The sequence below is a fragment of the Rhineura floridana genome, chromosome 4 (assembly GCF_030035675.1).
Source record: "Rhineura floridana isolate rRhiFlo1 chromosome 4, rRhiFlo1.hap2, whole genome shotgun sequence".
NCBI lineage: Eukaryota > Metazoa > Chordata > Lepidosauria > Squamata > Rhineuridae > Rhineura > Rhineura floridana.
The window spans coordinates 152401344-152424544 of record NC_084483.1 but is presented as its reverse complement, the minus strand read 5'-3'; the positions used below and the strand labels follow the sequence as shown (position 1 = coordinate 152424544).

The window sequence follows — 23201 nt, the reverse complement described above, 5'->3', positions numbered from 1 at the left end:
TACGCTGGTGTGGATTCTCAGGTATGGTTAAAGAGCCCAACACCATAATTCAGTAGTACATTATAGTTATCTTTCTGTGAAGGTGTAAACCTTGTAAAGAGGGGGGAAGTCGTTCTAGTTTTGAGAAAGGAATAGCAGGGATGTGGGAAATTGTGTTATACAGAAAGAATCGCCAGCCAGAAATAAAATAAGATGATAATGTATAGTAGACTCCCCTCCTCCGATAGATTGTAGTGAATTCCTCTTATTCGGGGCATTTAACTGAAGAAGAATCTGTCACACGTCGGAAAGCAACATTGTTGCACACCATTTCCCAGCCCGACCCTCAACTTTTGACTCTGCAGCTCTGCCACAGCCAGAAACCTTGAACAATAAGCCACGCCTTTAGTCACGTCTCTCCTGAAGTTTGCTTTGCCATTCACAAATATGGCGGTGTGTACATCCGTGAGAAAAAGGGAAGGGGGAAATAAGGCCGGCAAACCCGGAACAAAGATGGATACAACGGTTACTCGAATCCAGCCTCCTTTAATATAGTGGGTGCCTACGTGACTAACCGGCGTCTGATTAGGAGAAAGGCGGAGGAACTCTGTGCGCATGAGCAGTCCATCCGTGCAACGTGGAGAGAGAGAGAGAGAGAGAGAATGCCTAAGAAGCGGGGAGAGTGTGGAAGCGTGGTTCAGGAGGTGAGAAGAGAGCGCGTTGCCTGGCAACCGCGAAGCGACGGGCACCGTAGTGGCGAGGAGCAAGCATCAGTGAAGGGTGGACGGTGACAGGAAAGAGGATGAATATGGCTAGGGGTCGGCTCCGAGATCAGGAATGGGTTTTACGAATAGGTCAGTCTTGGGAGGGAACAGATGTATGTACAACAGGGGAGAGCAATGGTTGCTAGAATGGGGAGCGATGAGAGCCAGTGTGTTGTAGAGGCACAGAATGTTGGACTAACCTACCTCGCAGGATTGTTGTGAGGATAAATGGGGGAGGGGCATCATGAACACTGCCTTGACCTCCTTGAAGGAAGGGCGGAATGTTAAATATATTCCATACATAAGAAGTGGAGAGGGATGCTTGTAGGAAATAATTGTGGATATTGGATTGCACTGAGAGGGTGACCAAAGGACACTTTTTAAAACCGAGATGTTGTACACGTGTGTGAGCTAGCCCAGCACAGTGATAAACACATAATGCTGTGCTTGAGACTGAAGTTGCTAAATGTATTAAATAAATAAATAAATAAGCAATAAGTAAAGATGGGGGTGTGTAATAAATAATTGTGGGATTCTGGACTGCAGCGAGAGGGTGAACAAAGCACACTTCTTTATCCATGCTGTTGTACATTAGATATTATATGTCTCATCCTCAGATCCTCTGCTGCCCCCGTTTGATATAAATAGCCATTGTGGCATACGGTAGTACCTCAGTTAACAAATCCTCCAGGAAAGAAGCTCCTTTCAACAAAGTCATTTTTGGGTGTGGGGAGTGTGGAGGGGGGTGCACACTGACATAGTCAGAATGTGGCTCCTTGTCTACCGGATTGCAACTGCTGCAGGCAGGTCTCTCGTGTGGCGCTCCTTGCCAGGTGGTGCAGGTGCCTCTGCATGGAACAGTTCTTCAGGTGCCCTGGAAGCCCTGTTTGCTGCAGATGCGTGTGCTCGAGTGTAGGGGAAGATGGCAGAGAGAGGAAGACCAAGCACAGGTGGTGATGGCACTGACTGCCCCTTGCTTGCTTGGTTGAATGTACGGAGAGGAGAACTGTGTTCAAATCTTTACTTGCTATAGTAAGATGCTATATGATAAAAGGAAAAAGGAAAGGCAGGCATCTTTTGGAAGAAGCTTGCAAGTGCTTTGTATGCAAAGCTTATCTGACCTGGTTGTTGCATTTCAGACATGTGTATTGTTTGTTTTGAATAAAAAGTTTGCTGAAATATGTTGAACTACTCTTCTTTTTTCCATGTCAATCCTATCTCTGGTGCCGAAGCTTCTGATAAAGAAGTAATGTCCAGGAATGCATGTACTTTGTTAACTGAGGTATTACTGTATAGTGGTTGAAGTGTTGGATAGGACTGGCCGGGAGAGCCAAGTTCAAATCCTCACTCAGCCATGAAGCACACTGGATAGAGACAGAGGTCCTGCTTTTTTAAGAGTTGTGTGAAAGAGGGGATTTCAGTAGGTGTAGCTTGTCATGTCCCCTTATAGGGTTATTGTGATGATAAAATGGGGGGGGAACCATGTTTACCACCTTAAACTCCTTGGAAGATAGGTGGGATGTAAATATAATAAAAATAGTGCTATAGGGTTATTGAAAGCAATATTGAAAGAAATAACAGGTGTGAAACTCTTTTAACACTTAGGAGGGATACCATGTAAGTAATAAATATTAAGTACTACAGAGATGGATGCAGTGTGACTTCTTAAGGATTGGGCATGCTGAAAGAACACACCCAATCCAGGGGAGGGGGTGCAAATGAGCCATGAATAAACAGGAGAGGCATGAGGAAAGTGACAGGGTTGGCCTTGTCTACCCATGCAGTAGGATGAAGTGCAGAATACTGAGATGGTAGAGTGAACTGCACCATTTCACATACGTAAAAACACCCCATGTTTAAAAAAAAAAAACCTGAGAAAGGAAAACCTGTAAAGCAAGCAAAAAATCGATAGAATCTCTCTCTTCCTGATTGGCTTTCTGTTTTCAGAAAACTGTTTACACAGAGTGTTCAGAAAAGGTTTCCCCCATGTATAGTCTGAAGTGGTAATTCCCATCTCATTCCTCTGCATATGCAGATCTAACCTCAGTGATAAGAGCATATGCTTTGGATTCAGAGGTTCCCAGGTTAAATCTCTAGTAACTCCAGTTAAAACCTGGAGAAAACCAGAATTTAGAGACCTAATGCCAGTCAGAATAGACAAACAATCCTGGGCTAGATGGTCCATTGGCTTGATAGCACGAGACAGGTTTGTATGGCTAGAGCTTGAAAAGGAATAATTAGCATAGCCTTTACAGTCTGTTATAGTAATTAAACTCCAAAATGAGTTACTTATTACATTTTTATGCTACCCTTCCTCCAGAAGCTCAGGGTGATGTACATGGGTTTCTCACCCTCACCCATTTTATCTCCACCACAACTTTTTGAGGTACAGAAGTCAGCCAGAAAGCTCATTGAGTGACCTTAGTTGATAGATAGGGGCACAGCCAAGGTCTCCCAGTGAGCTTCCTGGCTGCCTGAGGATTTAAAGCCAGGTCTTCCCAATCCTAGGCTCACACTCTCATCACTGCACCACAGTGCCTTTCAAGTGCATGGCCTCTGATGCTCCTGCACCTTATTTATTCCTCAGCATAACACTTCATGCACCTGGTGAAGTGGACTGAAGTCCACAAAAGCTTATGCCATAATGAATTTGATAGCCTTTAAGGTACCACAAGTGTCTGTTGTTTTTGCTGCAAAAGACTAACACGGCTACCCTTTTGGGAATCATTTTATTCCTGTTATCTGGTTTTGGAACATTGGGTGGTATTCCGTGTTAATCCTACCCAGAATAGACCCATTGAAGTTAATTGACATGAGTAACATAGGTTCATGATTTTAGTGGGTCTACCCTGAATAAGACTAAGTTGGATACAACCCATTCATTCCAAAATGCCGGAACTTTCAGGGGAAGACAGTTTCTTATAATAAACTCTTTCCTTCCCATCTAATGGTCACTGATGAGGGGGAGAAGAGCAGAGTGAGGGGAAAGCCTATAACTATCCTAGCAACCATCAGTGTTACTCTAGAAAAGTCAGCTTCTTTGGTAACGATTGTATTGTTACTTGGCAGGGGGACTAGAATAAAAGCTCCCTAGGTATTTCTAACTAGCTTGGCCCTGTCTCTGAGGATGCTCATTGTGTTAGCCACTTAATTGCAAGGCTATCCTTTGCCCTACAGTCCATATCTGGCCCACCTTTGCAGCTGGCCCTGGAGGTGTTAAGTGGAGGTGCTTCTTACATTTCCTTTCTCTGTAGTTTAGTCCTTGGGCTTTGATTTCAGTGGGTTCCTTGTGTAAGGAGATAATCTGAGAGAATAAATGAAAAGTGCTTTATATGACTGAGCCAAGCTGAAATTTTGTAAGTGCCAATATTTGTTGTGAGGAGTCAATAATTAGGCGACAGTGTTAGAGTGCACTACTGTAATTTTTTTCCTCCCTTGCTTGGCTCAGTTACCATTCTCTCTCCCTCCCCTTCTGCTCCAGCCTAAATACAGTAGGGCCCTGCTTTACAGTGCTTCGCTTTACAGCTATTCGCTAATACAGCGGTCTCAGTTAGACACAATTAGACTAAAGCCCCACTCATACGGCACTTGTTCCGCTTTTACGGCGGTTTTCAGGCATCGCACTCCATTCTATTCAATGAGTTTTCGCTTTACAGCGGGGGTCCAGAACCTAAACCGCCGTATGAGTGGGGCCCTACTGTAGATGGAATAAGAGATGGCTTTAAGAATCTGTTGGAACTGCCTTTCCACATTTCCATCCTTTCCTCCCTTTCCCCTTCCCTACCATTTACTCTCAGGAGTCATTCGCTTGTGTTCCTTCCCTGCTTTGCAAAGTCTTCAACTCTGGCTCTGCAGTTGTTTAGAGTTATTAAAACTCCCCCTGCTCAGAGGCAATGATGTGTTGATTTAATCAAAAGTATCTGCTGATCTGAGCAGTGCAACAAAATGTTGGCAAATGGAAAATCCTGGGATATAGGGTCTCAAGCTCCACTAATCTTAAGTGGCTCAGCCTATTCTGCAGTAGTTTCAGCCTTCGATAGCAAACACTTTGCTTCTTTGCATGGAAATCTGCCAGAGGTCGTGCTGTGAACTGAATTGCTTCCTACCTTGATGCATACTCTGATGTATCGTGCACAAACTATGGTTAAGAATTCATGATTAATTCTAGTGGCAATTTGCACAAACTGATTGGTAGAGTGGACTCTGTATAAACAAATCTCAAGAATGGAATCTGTCTGAAAGAAGCACCCTCACTGTAAAGGTACCGACCATGAATAACCAAATCCCATGGAATAGTCAGGGAATAAAACATAAGGAAGGTTCATGTCAACTAACATCAAGCGTGTGCCAGTACATACACATAGCTTGTATATCATAATCATCGTCCCCTCTAACAGTGAACTTGATAGGTTGCTTGAACTTACGGTCAAGTGACTTATGAGTGAAATTGGGCCGCACAAAAATAAAGATTTCTACATAGTTGGGAACACTCCCCCCCCCGGATATGCAGAAGTATATATGTTTTTAAATTAAAAGAAAAACAAGTAAGTAACAGCCTGATAAGGACCTATGAGCTTCCAGAATGCACAGAGTGTTGAGATGTCAGTTGGGGACAAGAGGGGGGAGAAGGGGGAATTGGCCTGCCTAAGGACCTAACAGCTACTAATGGTAAGCATCCTGGAGAGGGGATTAGGATTGGGGAGGATATTTATTTATTTATTTATTTCATTTTTAAACCGCCCATAGCTAGTAGCTCTCTGGGCGGTGTACAAAACAGAGTTAAAATACCATGTCACAATAAAATCCGATATGTGGGTGTGAGGTTAATAAACTCTTCTCCATGCATTATAGAGAGTCTGCAGAAGGAAGGGAGCTACCCCACTCTCCAGACCCCACCTACCCATATTGCTCAGGTCAGAGATAGCTGCCACCCTCCAATCTGAGCCGTCTTGTCCTATATAGCATAGCAGGGGAGGGGGGGAAAGGTATTCTCTTTCCCCACCTGAGGCTGCCCCTCCTCCTGTGAGGCCTGAACAGAAATTCCATGGCACCTTGTTTAGGAGCATTTTCATTGGGTAGAGGTACACTACAACTTGTTGCTGCAGTTCCTACTTGTGCTAAATCATTCCGCGACTGCTCTCAGTTATTTTGGCTGACACAGAAAATGAGAGGCACAAAATACAGAAGGTTCTATTGGATCAATTTCTGTTAGTGTAGATCAGGGGGTCCCAAACGATGGTCTGCAGACCACTGGAGGTCTGTGAGCTTCATTCAGGGGGTCCGCATCACGTCTGTAAAAATAAAATTAAAAATTATGCAGCATCTTGCACAGTGCATTCCCATCACTGCAACAGGCAGAAACACCATTAAGTGGTCCACCAAGACGCACAGTAATTTTAAAGTGGTCTCCATGGGAACCACTGGCGTAGAGTATATATAACTTTTCTAGTTACCCATGGCTTTTCATGTCGAAGAATAGATTGGTGTTTCATTTTACAATTCTAAAGAGATGAAGGTGAAGTGCTAATGCAAATGTTTTAATTGCTTCACATAGGTGGTGACTAAATGACAAAATGATTAGCCGGTTCAAACACATACCAAACAGAGACCAGCAGGAAATGACAAATTAGTGTATTGTAGTTTAAATTTAGCTACCATTCCAAATTTTATCCAGTTAAGAGATCTGTGTAATTCAAATACATCAACACCAGCTGGTCTAATTAATATTATTTGATGGTATCCAACAGAGTAGTTCTGCTAGCACAAGGACTTTTGGCTACACAAAAGAGCTTCTCCTCCCTCTCCCCTCCTCTCACATCTCCCAAATCTGTTCTGGTTCTCCCCCCCCCCCCCAACCCTCCAGAGTGGGGGTGGGGTAGGGAGAGGAGAAGGGGAGAAGTTACATTGTATAAGTGGAAATCCTTGCACTAGCAGAAGTACTTTATTGGATACATACTTTGTTGGATACAACTTTGTCTGTTGGCATATCAGTGCTGGCTTTGGCTTTTAAAAAAAAAAGTGCCAGTACTCATATCTTGATGGAAGCGCCATGGGTGCCGGCACAAAATGGTTGCCATGGGCAGCAAAAAAGAAAGAGGTGACAGTACTGCATAATAGTGTCATCACAAAAAAAGCCCTACATATTGGTAATAGGAATGTGGAGAAAATTAAGATGGCATTTTGAAGCAACAATTTATTCAATACAGGTATCAGCTAATCTAGAATAGCAGCATTCATATGCCATTGGAGGGCTTTAGCTGACTCTTTTAACACCAGTAGATGGTGTATGTTTGCACTGAACCAAAAATCGAGATCATGCTAATATTTACACTTAACTATTTTCATAACAACTTATGATTAAGTTGAGAAGCTATGGCTCATATTTGCAAATGAAAGATCCTTTGGGGTTAAAAAAATACCGTGTTCTTAAAAGGCAGTCAAACAAGAATAAATCTAGCGAAATAGGAAGTGACAGCTTCATGAACAAGTACTTAAAAATTAATGTGTATGGCCAAGCAAGAGCACCAGCAAGCAGGATTTTGAGACTGCCACATGTGGATCATGTAGCATTGTAACCAAAAATAAATTATTATATTAAGATTCACTAACAATGTGTATAGTACTTTTCTGCTCTAGTTAGCCCTGGCTAGGGTTCCAGTGAAGACAGCAGTCATTTCTGGGCAGATTGTTTCAACAAGAACAGACAAATGGAAAGAGAGGGACCCAGTACTTGAAGCAGGCCTCTACTTGCCTCCTCTTCCTCTGTTCTCTCTTCACTTGTGTTGGGGCTAAGACCTGTCCTGTTGTATTCAGGAAAGCACTATGCACACTGATGGCACTATTTAAACAATAGTAATAAAAGGCATTCCCAAATTGTGTGATAGGATCGTAGAATAGTAGAGTTGGATAGGGCCTATAAGGCCATCAAACCCATCCCCCTGCTCAGTGTAGGAATCCAACTTAAAGCATACCCAACAGGTGGCTGTCCAGCTGCCTCTTGAATGCCTCCAGTGATGGAGAGCCCACCATCTCCCTTGGCAATTGCTTCTATTGTATCATTCCTTGCCACCCTGGGCTCCAACTGGGAGGAAGGGCAGGATATAAATATAACTAACTAACTAACTCTAACAGTTAGGAAGGTTTTCCTGATGTTCGGTCAAAATCTGGCTTCCGGTAACTTAAGCCCACTATTCCACATTCTGCACTCTGGGATGATCAAGAAGAGATCCTCAGTGTGACCTTTCCAGTACTTGAAGAGTGCTGTCATATCTCTTCTCAGTCTTCTCTTCTCAAGGCTAAACACACCCAGTTTTTCAGTCTCTCTTCATAGGGCTTTGTTTTAAGTCCCCTGATAATGCTTGTTATCCTCCTCTGAACCTGTTCCAGTTTTGTCTGCAACCCTCTTAAAGTGCAGTTTCCAAAACTGGATGCAGTACTCAAGATGAGGCCTAACCAGTGCCGAATAGAGGGGAACTAGTACTACGTGTGATTTGGAAACTATACTTCTGTTAATGCAGCCTAAAATAGCATTTTCCTTTTTTTCAGCTACATTGCACTGTTAGCTCATATTCAGCTTGTAATCAGCAACAATTCCAATACCCTTCTCGCATGCACTATTGCTGAGCCAAGTATTACCCATCTTATAACTGTGCATTTAGTTTCTTTTTCCTAGGTGTAGAAGGTTGTACATATCCCTGTTAAATTTCATTCTGTCATTTTTAGCCCAGTGCTCCAGCCTATCAAGATCACTTTGAATTTTCTTTGTCTCCCAAGGTATTACTTGTTGTTGTTATGTGCCTCCAAGTCGACTACGACTTATGGCGACCCTATGAATCAGCAACCTCCAAGAGCATCTGTCATGAACCACCCTGTTCAGATCTTGTAAGTTCAGGTCTGTGGCTTCCTTAATGGAATCAATCCATCTCTTGTTTGGCCTTCCTCTTTTTCTACTCCCTTCTGTTTTTCCAAGCATTATTATCTTTTCTAATGAATCATGTCTTCTCATGATGTGTCTAAAGTATGATAACCTCAGTTTCATCATTTTAGCTTCTAGTGATAGTTCTGGTTTAATTTGTTCTAACACCCAATTATTTGTCTTTTTTGCAGTCCATGGTATTCGCAAAGCTCTTCTCCAACACCACATTTCAAAGGAGTTGATTTTTCTCTTATCCACTTTTTTCACTGTCCAACTTTCACATCCATACATAGAGATCGGGAATACCATGGTCTGAATGATCCTGACTTTAGTGTTCAGTGATACTTCTTTACATTTGAGGACCTTTTCTAGTTCTCCCATAGCTGCCCTCCCCAGTCCTAGCCTTCTTCTGATGTCTCGACTGTTGTCTCCATTTTGGTTAATGACTGTGCCAAGGTATTGATAATCCTTGACAAGTTCAATGTCCTCATTGTCAACTGTAAAGTTACATAAATCTTCTGTTGTCATTACTTTAGTCTTTTTGACGTTCAGCTGTAGTCCTACTTTTGTGCTTTCCTCTTTAACTTTCATCAGCGTTTGTTTCAAATCATTACTGGTTTCTGCTAGTAGTATGGTATCGTCTGCATATCTTATTGATATTTCTCCCTCCAATTTTCACACCTCCTTCATCTTGGTCCAATCCTCCTTTCTATATGATATGTTCTGCGTATACATTAATAAATAGGGTGATAAAATACACCCCTGTCTCACACCCCTTCCGATGGGGAACCAATCGGTTTCTCCATATTCTGTCCTTACAGTAGCCTCTTGTCCAAAGTATAGGTTGCGCATCAGGACAATCAGATGCTGTGGCACCCCCATTTCTTTTAAAGCATTCCATAGTTTTTCATGATCTACACAGTCAAAGGCTTTGCTGTAGTCTATAAAGCACAGGATGATTTTCTTCTGAAATTCCTTGGTCCATTCCATTATCCAACGTATGCTTGTGATATGATCTCTAGTGCCTCTTCCCTTTCTAAATCCAGCTTGGACGTCTGGCATTTCTTGCTCCATATATGGTAAGAGCCTTTGCTGTAGAATCTTGAGCACTACTTTACTTGCATGGGATATTAAGGCACTAGTTCGATAATTACTGCATTCCCTGGGATTCCCTTTCTTTGGAATTGGGATGTATATGGAACGCTTCCAGTCTGTGGGCCATTGTTTAGTTTTCCATATTTCTTGACAGATTTTTGTCAAAATTTGGACAGATTCAGTCTCAGTAGCTTGTAGCAACTCTACTGGTATGCCATCTATTCCTGGTGATTTGTTTCTTCCAAGTATTTTAAGAGCAGCTTTCACCTCGCATTCTAAGATTTCTGGTTCTTCATCATACAGTTCCAATGTGAATGAATCTGTCATCCTGGCATCTCTTACTCTTAAGGTATTACTTATCCCTCCTAATTTTGTATCATCTGCAAATTTGATAATCATTTCCTGCACCTCCTCATTGAAGTCATTAATAAAAATGTTGAAGAGCACTGAGCCCAGGACCGAGCCCTGCTGTACCCCGCTCGTTACCTCCCTCCAGTGTGAGAAGGAACACTTGAAGAGCACTCTTTGAATATGATTCTGTAGCTAACAGCTCATCTATTTGATAGTTGTTCCCTCCAGCCCGCATTTAGCTAGCTTGCTAATCAGAATATCATGAGGCGCTGAAGTCAAGATATATTATGTCCAGAGCATTCCCACAGTCTACCAGGGAGGTTACCTGATTAAAAAACAATATAAGATTAGTCTGGCAGGATTTGTTCTTGATCAATCCATGTTGGCTTCTAGTAAGCACAGCATTGTCTTCAAGGTGCTTACAGATTGCTTTATAAACTGCTCCAGAATATTCCCAGGGATTGATTTCAGGCTGACTGGTCTGTAGTTCCTAGGCTCCTCCTTCTTGCCCTTTTTGAAGATAGGGACAACACTAGCCCTCCTCTAGTCATACGGCACTTCACCCATCTTCCACGATTTTGCAAAGATAATAGTCAGTGGTTCCCAGAGTTCTTCAGCCAGTTCCTTCAATACTCTAGGATGCAATTCATCGGACCATGCATACTTGAATCATTTATCTATTAATTGTCCATGACTATTTGTCTATGAGTCTGAAACTGCAATCCTGTCCTTTCAACTTCACATTTGCCAGGAGGGTCTTAGACCCACTTTTAGGAGAAGCCTGAGCCAAAGTAGGAATTGAACTCTTCTGCCTTTTCTTTGTCATCTGTTATCATTTTGCCATTCTCATTGGGTAGCTGTACCACCATTTATTTTCTCTGTCTTTTACTATGGCTATACCTGAAGAAATTTTTTTTGTTGCTTTATCATCTATCACCAACCTCATTCTCAGCTTTAGCCTTACTAACCCCATTCCTGCAATTCTGCTGTACCTGCCTGTACTCTTCCTTTGTGGTCTGGCTTTCCTTCTACTTCCTATATGTGTCCTTTTTTGTTTTCAGGTCATCTCTAAGCTTTTTGTGAAGCCGCACTGGCTTCTTCTGCTGTCTCCCCCCTTTTTTCCTTGTTGAAATTGTTTGCAATTGTTGTTGTTGTTGTTAAGGCAAGGAAAATTTCTGGTTCTTCATCATATGGTTCCTCCATGAATGAATCTGTCATCCTGTCATCTCTTTTATAGAGTTCTTCAGTGTATTGCTTCCATCTTCCTTTTATTTCATCTCGGTCAGTCAGTGTGTTCCCCTGTTGATCATTCAACATCCCTACTCATGGTTTAAATTTCCCTTTCATTTCTCTAATCTTTTGGAACAGGGCTCTTGTTCTACCCTTTTTGTTGTCCTTTTCTATTTCTATACAATAACTATTGTAATAGTTTTCTTTCTCCCTACGTACTAGTCGTTGTATAGTTGCATTTAGGGTTCTGACCGTGTTTCTATCTCCTTTTGCTTTTGCTTTCCTTCTCTCTTTAACCATTTTAAGAGTTTCTTCAGTCATCCATTGAGGTCTTTCTCTCTTTTTAACAAGAGGTATTGTATTTTTGCATTCTTCCCTGATAATGTCCCTGACTTCATTCCATAGTTCTTCTGGTTCTCTGTCAACTAAGTTTAAAGCCTCAAACCTGTTCCTTATTTGATCTTTATATTCTTCTGGGATGTTATTTAAATTGTATTTTGGCGTTATGAGTGCTTTGTTGTTCTTTAGCTTTACTCTGATTTTCAATACAATCAGTTCATGATCTGTACTGCAGTCTGCTCCTGGTCTTGTTTTTGCAGAAAGTATGGAACTTCTCCATCTTCTGTTTCCAGTTATATAATCAATTTGATTCCTATATTGACCATCTGGTGATGTCCACGTGTACAGTTGTCTTTTTGGTTGCTCAAAAAATGTGTTGGCAAGAAATAAATCATTGGGTTCACAGAATTCAATAAGTCTTTCTCCTGCTTCATTTCTGTCACCTAAGCCCCATTTCCCCACAATTCCTAATTCTTCTCTGTTCCCTACTTTTGCATTTCAGTCCCCCATGATTATCAGAATATCTTGTTTTGGTGTGTGATCAATTTCCTCCTGTACTTCTGCGTAAAATCTCTCCAATTCTTCTTCTTCTGCGTTTGATGTTGGAGCGTAGACTTGGATGATGGTTATGTTAATAGGTTTCCTGTTTAATCTCATTGATATTACTCACTCAGACCTTGCGTTGTAGCTCCTAATTGCTTTTGCTACATCACTTCTCACTATTAAAGCAACCCCATTTCTTCTTAATTTCTCATTTCCTGCATAAAATATTTTGTAGTTGCCTGATTGAAAATGTCCCATTCCCGTCCATTTTAATTCACTCACGCCAAGTATTGTAATGTTGATACGCTCCATTTCATGCTTGACAATTTCTAACTTTCCCTTGTTCATACTTCTCACATTCCATGTTCCTATTGTGTGCGTCATACAACTCCGGACTCTCCTTTCGCATCTGTGCGCATCAGCCTCTGGGCTTCCATTCGGCTTTGACCCAGCTGCGTCATTAGTCACAGCGCTACTCATACTTGTCCTTTGTTCTTCCCCAGTAGCTCGTTGAGTGCCTTCTGACCTGGGGGGTCTCATCTTCCAGCACTATCTCGTGTTGCATTTTGGATACTCTGTTCATAGGGTTTTCGTGGTAAGAGGTATTCAGAGGTGGTTTACCATTGCCTTCCTCTGAGTTTGGATGCATCTTAGTCTGGTGTCTTAGCTTTAACCATTCCGCCATGGGTGCCCCTGCTAGGAGTCTAGCCTCTTGGTCTAGACTCCTGACGGCATTGCTCACGGCTTCTTCAACACTCCCAAACCCCCTCACCACGTTAAGGTGTGCATCCTAAAAGGGGTGTTTGCAATTATGGCTTTAGAATTTCCTTTTTTAGAAGCTCACAGCTATCATGGACTCCTTTTCTCATTACGCTTGCCATGGAACTTATCATTGTTCTGAGTTTATTAAAATCAGCTGTCCTGAAGTCTAGAGTATGCATATGGCTACTCTTTGCTTTTGCTTCCTTTTAAAATCAAGAACTCAAGTATAACATGTTCACTTCCTCCCAAAGTTCCCGTAACTGCCACTTCATCTACTAAATCATCTCTATTGGTTGGAATCAAGTCCAGGATAGCTGATCCTCTAGTTCCTTTCTCCATTTTCTGTGGGAGAAAGTTGTCTCCAACACAAGTCAGGAATTTCTCGGAGGGGCCGTGCTTGGCAAAATTTGTCTCCCAACAGATATTGGGGTAATTGAAGTCCCCATAACTACTCCAAACATTGACAATTTGCTTTTCAAAAGTTTCATCCTTGTCTAGTCAGTCAGACCCACGTCTACTCAGACTCTCTATGGGCATGACTGTGCTAAATGTTTTTATTGATTTCTGACATGTGTGGCACACATCCTACCGCCCTGCCTAAACTGTACAATGCCATCTGTTTCATTGGTCTTCAAGTGGGGAGTTGGGACCCTCTGCCAGGTCACAGCCTGATCCAAGGTGGGTCTTCCCAGCAGCACTACCACCGCATGCAAATACATGGTAAAAAAAATAAGAAGAGGAAGTTGGTCCCCAAATGCATGCTTGGGTTAAAGGTGGGTCCTTTAAAAAGTCGAAGACTGCTGATCTACATACAATCCTTGTTGAAATCAGATAGGAATTCAAATAAACATGAAGGTGCCTAGTACTGCAATGCTGCAAGTTACAGTGAACCAAAAGAGACTTTATCCATTGTGAAAGCATTTGGACAATAATCTTGTAAATCTGATACAAGCACTACTGCATTTCCCCACTTACGTGTAGTCCAAAAGAAGAGGTATGCTTAACCATATTTATTTATTTATATTCCATATTTTTCTATGATAGAAACCAAGTGGTGTACATATGGTTCCTAGGTGGTTTCCCTGCCAAGCATTAATCAATCCCAGACCTACTTAGCTTCAGCAAGGTGGCTGCATCATGTGCCTCCAGTTCATGCCCTGGGTTAAGTGCTTTTGAATTTTCAAAGCATGTTGCATACATTATCCCAGTAATTTGGCACTGTGAGCTAGTTCAGTATTATTAGAGTGGTAAGTTGTTCACTGTTTCTCCAGCCTCTGGCTCCTTTTGCCCTCACTGCTGTCCATCATCTCAAGAGGGTGATGGTGACTGGGTGAGATACGTTGGCATTCTTCTTCATGGTCCAATGGCTGCGCAGTAGGCCTAATCTTGCTAATATCTTTGACAGATATTTACTTCCAAAGTCTAGTAATGAAAATTCTACAAATTCCCAAGACAGCGTGTTCCACTATTCTCAGCTGTGTTTTCAGTAGAGCATTTTTCCTTCCCTATTTAAGGAATCAGACTATTTTAAATCTAGGCTGCTGCTAAAAGAACAACAGACTAACACTGATGAGTACTGTGGCTAGATTTCCAAATACTTCTTCGAACTTCACAGGTGGCCCTTTCACTTTGACACAGCTCTTTTTTCAATAGCAGAAGCAAAAGCTATTTTTATGAGGCAGAGGGGCACAGTTGGTAGAACAGGAAAAGGATTTCCTACTTGGGGAGACAGAGCAGATGGATGAATCTCCGCATGGTCTGAGTCCTCTAGTGTGCTCTAAAGTGAAGATGCAAGAGAAACATTGCCGTTAGTAAGAGGCTAATGCAAAGCTAGGCTTTGGGAATATTCCTGCTGGTGGTATTGTTGACAAAGTCCAAAAGTGTCTTCATATGATGTACAATATTCAGACAGTTAGAGCAATTGCCCAAGCAATTGTCTCCTTATCAATACTGAAATTTACATTGAAGACAGGTTGGCTAAAGTGAGAAAAATGCAACAGTTGCTGATGCTCCTTTCTGACTTTATCTTGGCCTCCTGCTCTAATTCTTGAACAGTCCAAATAATGCGTGCATTGTAGTGGATCTGGTAACAGGGTGGCACTCAGCAGGAAAAAGTTGCCGGCAGATTACATGGGGCAAATATCCCATTTGTGGATATTTCTATAGAGACTTTTAATAACCTCAGGAGAGCCCTGCTGGGTCACTTAGAGCAAAGGTCTATCTAGTCAAGCATCCTGCTTCTTAGCTTCAGGAACCCTGCAAAAAGAGGTTGAAAATAAAAGCCCTCTACCATGGCTGATCTTTGGTGGCATAGTGCCTGGAAGTTCATGACAGCCATTATGACAAAAAGCCATTGTTCTGATGAATTTTGGATTTTTAAAGCACAGTTCTCTGTTTTGTTCAGAGCATCAGCTTTGGAAAAAATGCCTTGTTTTTTATACTAATCCTTTTATTTTCGACTGAACAACAGGTAAAGCTTCCTAACTGTTAGAGCGGTACGACAATGGAACCAATTACCTAGGAAGGTGGTGGGTGTGAGGATCCCTCCTCAGACCTCCTCCTGTCAGGTCCCTCCAGTCAGGATCCTCGTTTTTATTTGTTCTCTCACCGGCTCTAGTACAGATCTCGCAAGATCCCACTGCTAGGCAGCACCACCAGCCACTCCCTCTTTCACAATATTGCCTTAGGACTTTGCCTTAGTCCCCTTCCGGCTTATTGTTACTCTGTGTCTGGGTGCACTTGCAGGCCACAACCCCCCTGTATCTTTGTGCCTATAAAGCATACAGCCCTGGGTTGCCCTGGATACTTGATTATACACTATCTCTTCACCACTGCCACCATTTGATAGTTTCTCCGCCTTGGTAAATACCCTGCCCACCCTTCCGGTCTGTGCAAGCCCCAGCCAAGGATCAGGCTTTTGGTAAACCAATAAAATATTTATTTATAAACACCAGGAAATAACAAGATTACTTTAGGAATGTTCAACAAGCGTATGGTTTCATTTAATGTCACTCTTTATGTTTCCAGTCTTATATATTCTGCCTAAATACCAGCCAAATATAATCCAACCCACAACCAACTCCAATCCACACTCCACAACCAACCGACCTCCTCTCAACTGTCATCCTCTCATTTATGCCTTCAGCCACACAAACGCTCAGCCAATCATCATACAGCATTCTCCAGCATTCTAGCCCATGTACTCCCCCCTCTCACTCAGTCACTTACCATATATCGGTTAATAAACCCGCACTTACCATATCTACAGTTATCAAACTATAGGGACATCACAGTGGGCTCTCCAACACTGGAGGCCTTCAAGAGGCAGCTGGACAGCCACCTGTCAGGTATGCTTTAATTTGAATTCCTGCATTGAACAGGGGGTTGGACCTGATGTCCTTATAGGCCCCTTCCAACTCTACAATTCTATGATTCTGTTTTGCCAATATTCTTTTACTGTTGCTGTTATAAAATTGTTATAAAGCCTTTAGTAGATGGATTTATGGATTGGAATGGTTTATAATGAACGTTTATTTTTTAATAAGTTTTGACCCAGCTTGCTAATGCTGAAAGGTGGTTTATAAATATCAAAATAAATCTGCTTAACAAGAACGCAATTTCACCCCTCTTTTCCTCACAAGCTTCCCCCCTTTTTGTTTGGCTCTGATCGGTTTTATGAGGGTCAGGAGGCATAAAACTTCATTTTCTTACTCCATTGGACATCATGTAATATGGCTGAGTGCCAGGATCTTAATTAGGGAATTTACAAAGACAGAGTCTGGATGCTACTTTTTTCAAAACTGCTTGTAGCCTTCCTGCAAGGAAGAATGGTTTTGATTAATTCATTACAAAATTGGTTTATTTTAAAAAAAACAAAAAAGGCCAACAAGTCTAGCCCACATCAGAAAAGCCAACAATCTGTTTTTGAGTCTGCCTCTCCCCCCAGAGACTGTATAAATATCAGTAATTAACATCTATGTCTCTTTGGACTGAAGTCTCTCTCCCACCCTCAAGACCTTGAGAGATCTCCAGAGTTCCCACAAGAGAATCCAAATTTCAGAAGAAATGAGCATTGTGCTGATTGCAAGTACATATTATACAAGTACATATTGATAATATTGTTGCAAGTACATATTGTAGCACTGAATTGGAGACTGCAGGAAGGCATTAAACAGTTATGGGAGCATCCCTTATTGCTTTGGAGTGGTGCTGGATATTAAATAACTTTTAGGAAGCTGTGTCCCAGCTGTTGCAGGATTATCAGAAATTCTGAGTCAGATTTGCTACACGCTTTACATGGCAATTGCATTTCTTCCTGATGTATTGGTGCTATGCCAGTATTTCCTTCAGCAAACATGTCATAAAGTGTGAACTTATTTTATTTAATAGTAATAGTTTTGTTTAATCCTAGCTTTTAGGATATTCACCTCATGAATGACAGATACTTATCCTTAAAAAGTGGCGCAGGTTTATCAGGGACCTGTGGCCCAGTCAGGATTCCCCAGCATGTGGTCATGGGTATTTAATGATGTGCATCTTTTATTAACACTTTACATGTGTTTTGATGATAAATACTAGGGCTGTGCACAGACCTCCCCCGATCCGCTGTGTGGCTCTGATCCAGGGGGGCATCAGGCCAACCTGACCTAGGGACCACCTACCCCACCTCAGAGCTACTCTGGAATAAATTCAGGGGCAGGACTAATGTTTAATTAGGATAAAAAACCCTTGAATTAAACATACAGCTGGGAGGGGGCCTGGGAAGGAGACTTTGTGTCCCCTTCACCCCTTCCTTCCCGACATCGGGGTCAATTCTGTGTGACATGGTGCTGGTTTGCAAGTAGTCTTCCTGCAGGAAAGCCCCTTGCAAAGCATCACCTGCACCCCACAGGATTGCTCCCTCAACAGCTGATGAGCAGAGGCATTGATCCTGTGGGGTGGCATTCAGGCAGGAAGAAGAGCTGTAGCATTGGGACCTCTTTCTCAGTCTCGGCCTTCTTGCAGCTTTTCTGCCTGATGGCTGCCTCTGCTTCTTGACAGCCCCGGTTCGCTCTGTGTCGTCCAATCTGACCCATAGCAATCTGTGGCTGTCTGAACCCGACTCGGCTGAGGCCCCCAACCTCCGAATAGACCCAATTTGGCTTGGGCCTTGGCCGAAACAGGTGCACAGCCCTAGTATACACTGGCATACCTGCGCCAAACTGGATTGCCACGTAAGGTGGAGAAGCCACGCTTAGTCGTTACAACTTCCCCACGTCTGCAATTGACTCTCTGCATCTTATTCATTCTTCTCCCATTTCTCCTAACCTACTGGGCCAAATAATCTGTCTCCATCTATTTCCCTGGCCGGATAATCTGCCAGTGAATGTGGGGGTGACGAAGGATGAGAAGAAGGCTTCCTACTTGCAATTAATGGAGTTTTCCAAAAGGTGTCCAGAGTTCCTAGTGATACTGATGGGGGGGGTGTCTTCCTGGCGGCAAAGAGAGTGAAAGTCAAATTGTCAGTCCAAGATTGAGGTACCTCCGGGTATTGTTCAACTCTTAACAGTCCCAGCTAATATGGCCAATGGTGAGGGATAATGGGAGTTACAACCCAAATACATTTGGAGGACCACAAATTCCTCATAGTCCCTTAGCGTGATCTCTTGCCCTGCTCCAAAATGGTGGTTATTTCTGATGCTTAAGAGGAAGAGGGTCATCCAAAAGTCAGTTGTGTCTACATTTCATATTCTTCATCGTTATGCCCCATATAGGGACTAAAGTTTTAATCCGCTGTAGCAGCTGTTTTACGCTCACTTACCTGGGAGACAGCCCTACGGAATGCAGCGAGGCATACCTCTGAGTAGGTCTGCACAGGATCATTTTGTTTATGACCCATTCATTCACTGGCTGAAGGTGCCAGGGAAAAAAAGAATCTTGTAAGAAGAATGATATATGATGATTGTTTCCTTGCCCTGCCGTTCCACCACTCATTTCACAGTAGTTTTTACTCTGCCTTGTCTTTTCTAAGCATTCCTTAGTGGGGAGCAAATGCTTTTCATCTACAGCAGGGTTCAGGTGTTCAGCAGTTTCAAACAGTGCTCTGTGGAGCATTTCCTCTGGGGATTCTGAGGAAGCCTTACAGTTTCTCAGAGTCTGTGCTTTTTTGTACAGGTATGAGACCCTTGGGAAGTTCCTCAGCAACCCTGAGAATAAATGGTAATCCTTGCCCAAATGCTCTTATTACTGTAACCCTCCTTGTCCATTTCTCTCTCTCTCCTGCCTCTCCCCCCGCCCCCATACCTATGGCAAGAGGGTTACTGTACTGAGAAATGCATTCATGAATGGCCAAGCTTTCAACATTGTTGCTCATGCGCCTGCACGATACAGTTATGCAAGTGAGGGAATTTTGGCAGGCAAAGCTTGTCATGTAACAGTAGTACTCTCTCTCTCCCTCTCTCTCTCTCTCTCTTTCTGTGTGTGTGTGTGTGTGTGTGTGTGTGTGCAAACTTGCATCTGCCCCAAATCCCTCATCTGTGCAACTATTAAAGTCATTAATTTTAATGCTAAAAGATGGGCTGTCCCTGAGCTTGCTCACACACCTCAGAAATTTCAAAATCTGACAAGGATTTGAAGTGCAGGATGAAAGTTTACAATGGGGATTCCCAGTATTCCCTTTTTGCCACAGCTCATGCTAGTAAGGTGTACTGTTTGTAACCTTCTTGGACTTTACAAAGCCTGTCATTGGACCAAGATCTGGGTTTCTGGATTGGTAACTGAATGAGGACCAGTCATCTGAAGCTCAATCCTGTCAAGATAGAAATGCGGTTGATAGGTCGTTTGTCTGACTTGAAAGGTGGTGTGTTGCCTGTACTGGGTGGAGTTGCACTTCCCCTAAAGATCAGGTTTGTAGTCAATGTGCAAAAAAAGTCTATGGGAGCTATTAGACCTGGCTGTATCTTTGAAGGCCTTTGTTGGAAGGAAGCATCTGTCACCAGCTGAGGAGAGCAGGTCATCTGCAAATTCTCCTAGACAGAAAGAGTCTACACATCTGGTAATGTCCCGTTTGGACTGTTATGTGTTCTACATGGGGCTGCCCTTGAAGACTGTTCAGAAACTAGAGTTTGTATAAAATAAAAATGGCAAATGGATTACTGATTAGGATCATGTGTATAGAACACTGCTTACCAGCCTTAAAAAATCTGACCTGGATTCTGGTCCATTTCTAGGCCAAATTCAAGTTGCTAATATCTGGCTTAAGGCCAAGATATCTCAAGTAGAGTCTCCTGCCACATGAACCTACCTGGGTATTAAGATTCTTCTCCAAGGACCTACTTCAGGGTCCACAACCATCTGAAGTGAGGCAGGTGGTGGTCTGTAATCGGACATTTTCTGTTGGGGCACTCTTTGAAACATCCTACCTATAAAGACTGACCTGGTATTGATTTTACTTTCTTTTTAGCACTAGGCAAATACATTTTTATTTTCCCAAGCTTCTTAGTGTTCCTTAGTCTCAACTGATGATTTTATCAGGTCCCCCTCTCCATTCCTGCAGTTCTGTTTTCATTGTCTTTTCATTGATGAGTATTGTTTTTATTGACGAATGTTATTTTAAGTGATTTACTCACTTAAAAATTCCTGCATGAGGTTTGCCTAAAAAGCAATATAGAAATGCTCAAATAAATAAAGTTAAATTCTTAATCTCTTCTTCTACTTGTCCCCCAAGTTGAGAGCTGTGTGTTGCTTCTGTGTGAACTCCTTCTCATACTAGCCACAGATAACATACATAAACAGAACTGCAGCTGTTCCCCAAAAAGGAAAATGTGACATTAGAGAGATCAGGCAAATTCATGGAAGATAGGTCTATCGAGGGCTATTAACTCTGGTGGCTACATGGCATCTTCAGATTCAGAGAAAAAGGGCACTAACCACCAGTTGTTGGAAAACAACAGCAGGGAGGTGGCTGTTGCCTTTTTGCCCTCCTGTGGGTTTCATATGTGCCCTGCAGCACCTGCCCTTCGGAGTTCCCTCTTCTTAAATATTAGACAGGTGCCATCTTTTTGGCACCAACTGAAGACCTTCCTTTCAACAAGCCTTTTAAGTAGAGACCTTATCCTAGCTTGCATCTGGTTTGGAATTGCTTTTTAAGATGTTTTAAAATATTTTTAAAAATACATTTTTAAGAAGTTTTATTTTTAAAGTGTCTGAGATGTTTTAAGATGTTTTTAGTGTTTTATCCTTTGCTTACTAACCTGGGCTCCTTGTGGGAGGAAGGGCAAGACAGACAGTGTCATTGTTGTAAAATAATAATACAATTTGCCATGTTGCTGGACTAGATGGATCTTTGGTCTATCCCAGCAGTCTAATGTTGGTCTGATGTTTCTAGGGGCTGTGTTTGTCTACAGCAAAAGCAGCCTAAAGACTAAGGGACAGTAGTGGCAAATTTAGAAGTCCAGAGTCCCTTCATGAGTCATCAGAATCAACCTCACAATCCACATTTGGCAGATGACTGGGGGCACCCACCTGTCAATCACATGACATTATTATCCAACCCACTTATCAAAACCCCTTGCAGGGGGTTCCCAAGCCACAACATCCTGTTGGCAATCAGGTACTTGGAAGTCACTGCACATGGGGCACTGCTAGTCCCGTGCTCAGCACTTCCCAAAGCACCAAACATGGAGCTAGCAAGGTGGTTGTTTCTCCCCTCCCCATGGGGACAAAGAAACTGGCACTTTGCAGGCATTGTTGCCTGCAAAAAAGGTACCTCCCACAGCTGATCGGCAAAAAGCAAGTTTCTTCCCGGAGTGTTGCATATCAGCTAAGAGAAGGACTTCTCTCTCACACATGATGCCTGTAAAATACAAGGGGCATTGCTTGACAAGTGTTTCTTTCTCCTTGCACAGACTCACTGCAGCCAAAACAGAGAGTACACAGGGAGAGACAGAAAGAGGGCTAAAAAGAGTGGGTGGAGAGTGAGGTGAGGTGGTATTTCCTCAGAAAGAAGGGGGCAAAGGAAGGGAGAAGGAAGGCTGCCTGTAAAATACAAGGGAAATTGAGTTCCCTCAATTGTAGTTTTTGCAGATTGTCTGTGAGAAAGTGGGGGGGGGAGAGAAGTGGAGGGGGCAGAGAGAGCCTCATCAAGGGTGGGGGAAGACAGAAAGAGTAAAGGGCTAAGAAGAATGAGGCTGCCTGTATTTTACAAGGGGAAGAAACCTGCTTTTTGTAGATCAGCTGTGAGTAATTCTGTCTTGCGCAGTGCTGTCTGTCAAATACCCCCACTTAGCCCTTTGTCTCTCTACCCCCACCCTCTACTTGCTCTCAGACAATCTGCAAACAGCACCATTAAGGGAGAAAATATGCTTTACAAGCAATGCACCATGTATTTTACAAGCAGCCTTCCTTCTTTCAGTCTTCCTTCTCTGTGAGAAAATGCTGCTTTGCCTTACTCTTAGACCCATCCTTCCTCCTACTTCCCGCGTGGCTGTCTTCACCTACCCTCTGAGTTGGCTGCTATGGGTCTGCATGTGACTGTTTGAAAGTCCTTTCAAACTATCTCTCCTCTTCTCAGTAAACATCTCTCTCTTAACTCCTGTTGATCTCTTCCTCCTCATGTTTCTCTCCTCCCTACAACAGTAGACGGTGGGAGCCAATTAGCATGCAGGGAGATTTATACTGACTGCTGATTAGCTGTAGTGACTCCCGACCTTGCTGGATTCTCAGGATCTCCCAAGGCAAGAGGAAAGGGCGTAGTTTTTAAACACACATTTGGGAATTGTGGTGGCTTGATTGGCTGCAGAGACAGGGAGAGGGATTCCAGCTGGACTGTGTCCCAGAGCATCCCCCCAGGAAAACCTGCCTGCTAAGGGATCAATCCAAACTCAAGACTGCTGGGATGAGCAAGTTAGGATCTGGTGGATCTCCAGCTCAGCTGGCTGAATCCCGACTCAACCTGAAATACGCTGGCAGAAGTCCTTCATCCTGGCTCATCTGAGAACAGCGCAAGTTCCCCCCCCCAAAAGAGGGGGTTCTGGATCCTAATTCCATTCAGTTCAATCACGTGACCTGACAGCCCGGCAGAACTTCCATCGGCAAAAAAGGGTAGTGCAACTCAAACTTTATTTTCAAGGCTTTTTTCCCCAGCTCACATGGCAGTAGCCTTGCTCCTGAAGGGGTTGGGATCTGGTGTTCTTTATACCGGCTTATCTTAAGCTGGTGTAAATTACTCTGGCTTCCCTTAGTTA

General features: G+C 42.9%; 1 protein-coding gene across 2 annotated transcripts in view; it reads left to right on the top strand.

Annotated features, from left to right (window-relative positions):
• Window positions 1-536: 536 nt before the first annotated feature.
• The window catches only part of CCDC167 (coiled-coil domain containing 167), a 34753-nt gene continuing 12088 nt past the window's right edge, over window positions 537-23201 (top strand). Inside the window, exon 1 of one of the 2 annotated variants that reach the window (XM_061624883.1) lies at window positions 537-683. In XM_061624883.1, the coding sequence (XP_061480867.1) occupies window positions 642-683 (42 nt within the window). In that variant the 5' untranslated portion in view covers window positions 537-641. Of the gene's footprint in view, window positions 684-710; window positions 834-23201 lie in introns of those variants that run through there. The other variant, XM_061624884.1, reaches the window with a different exon arrangement.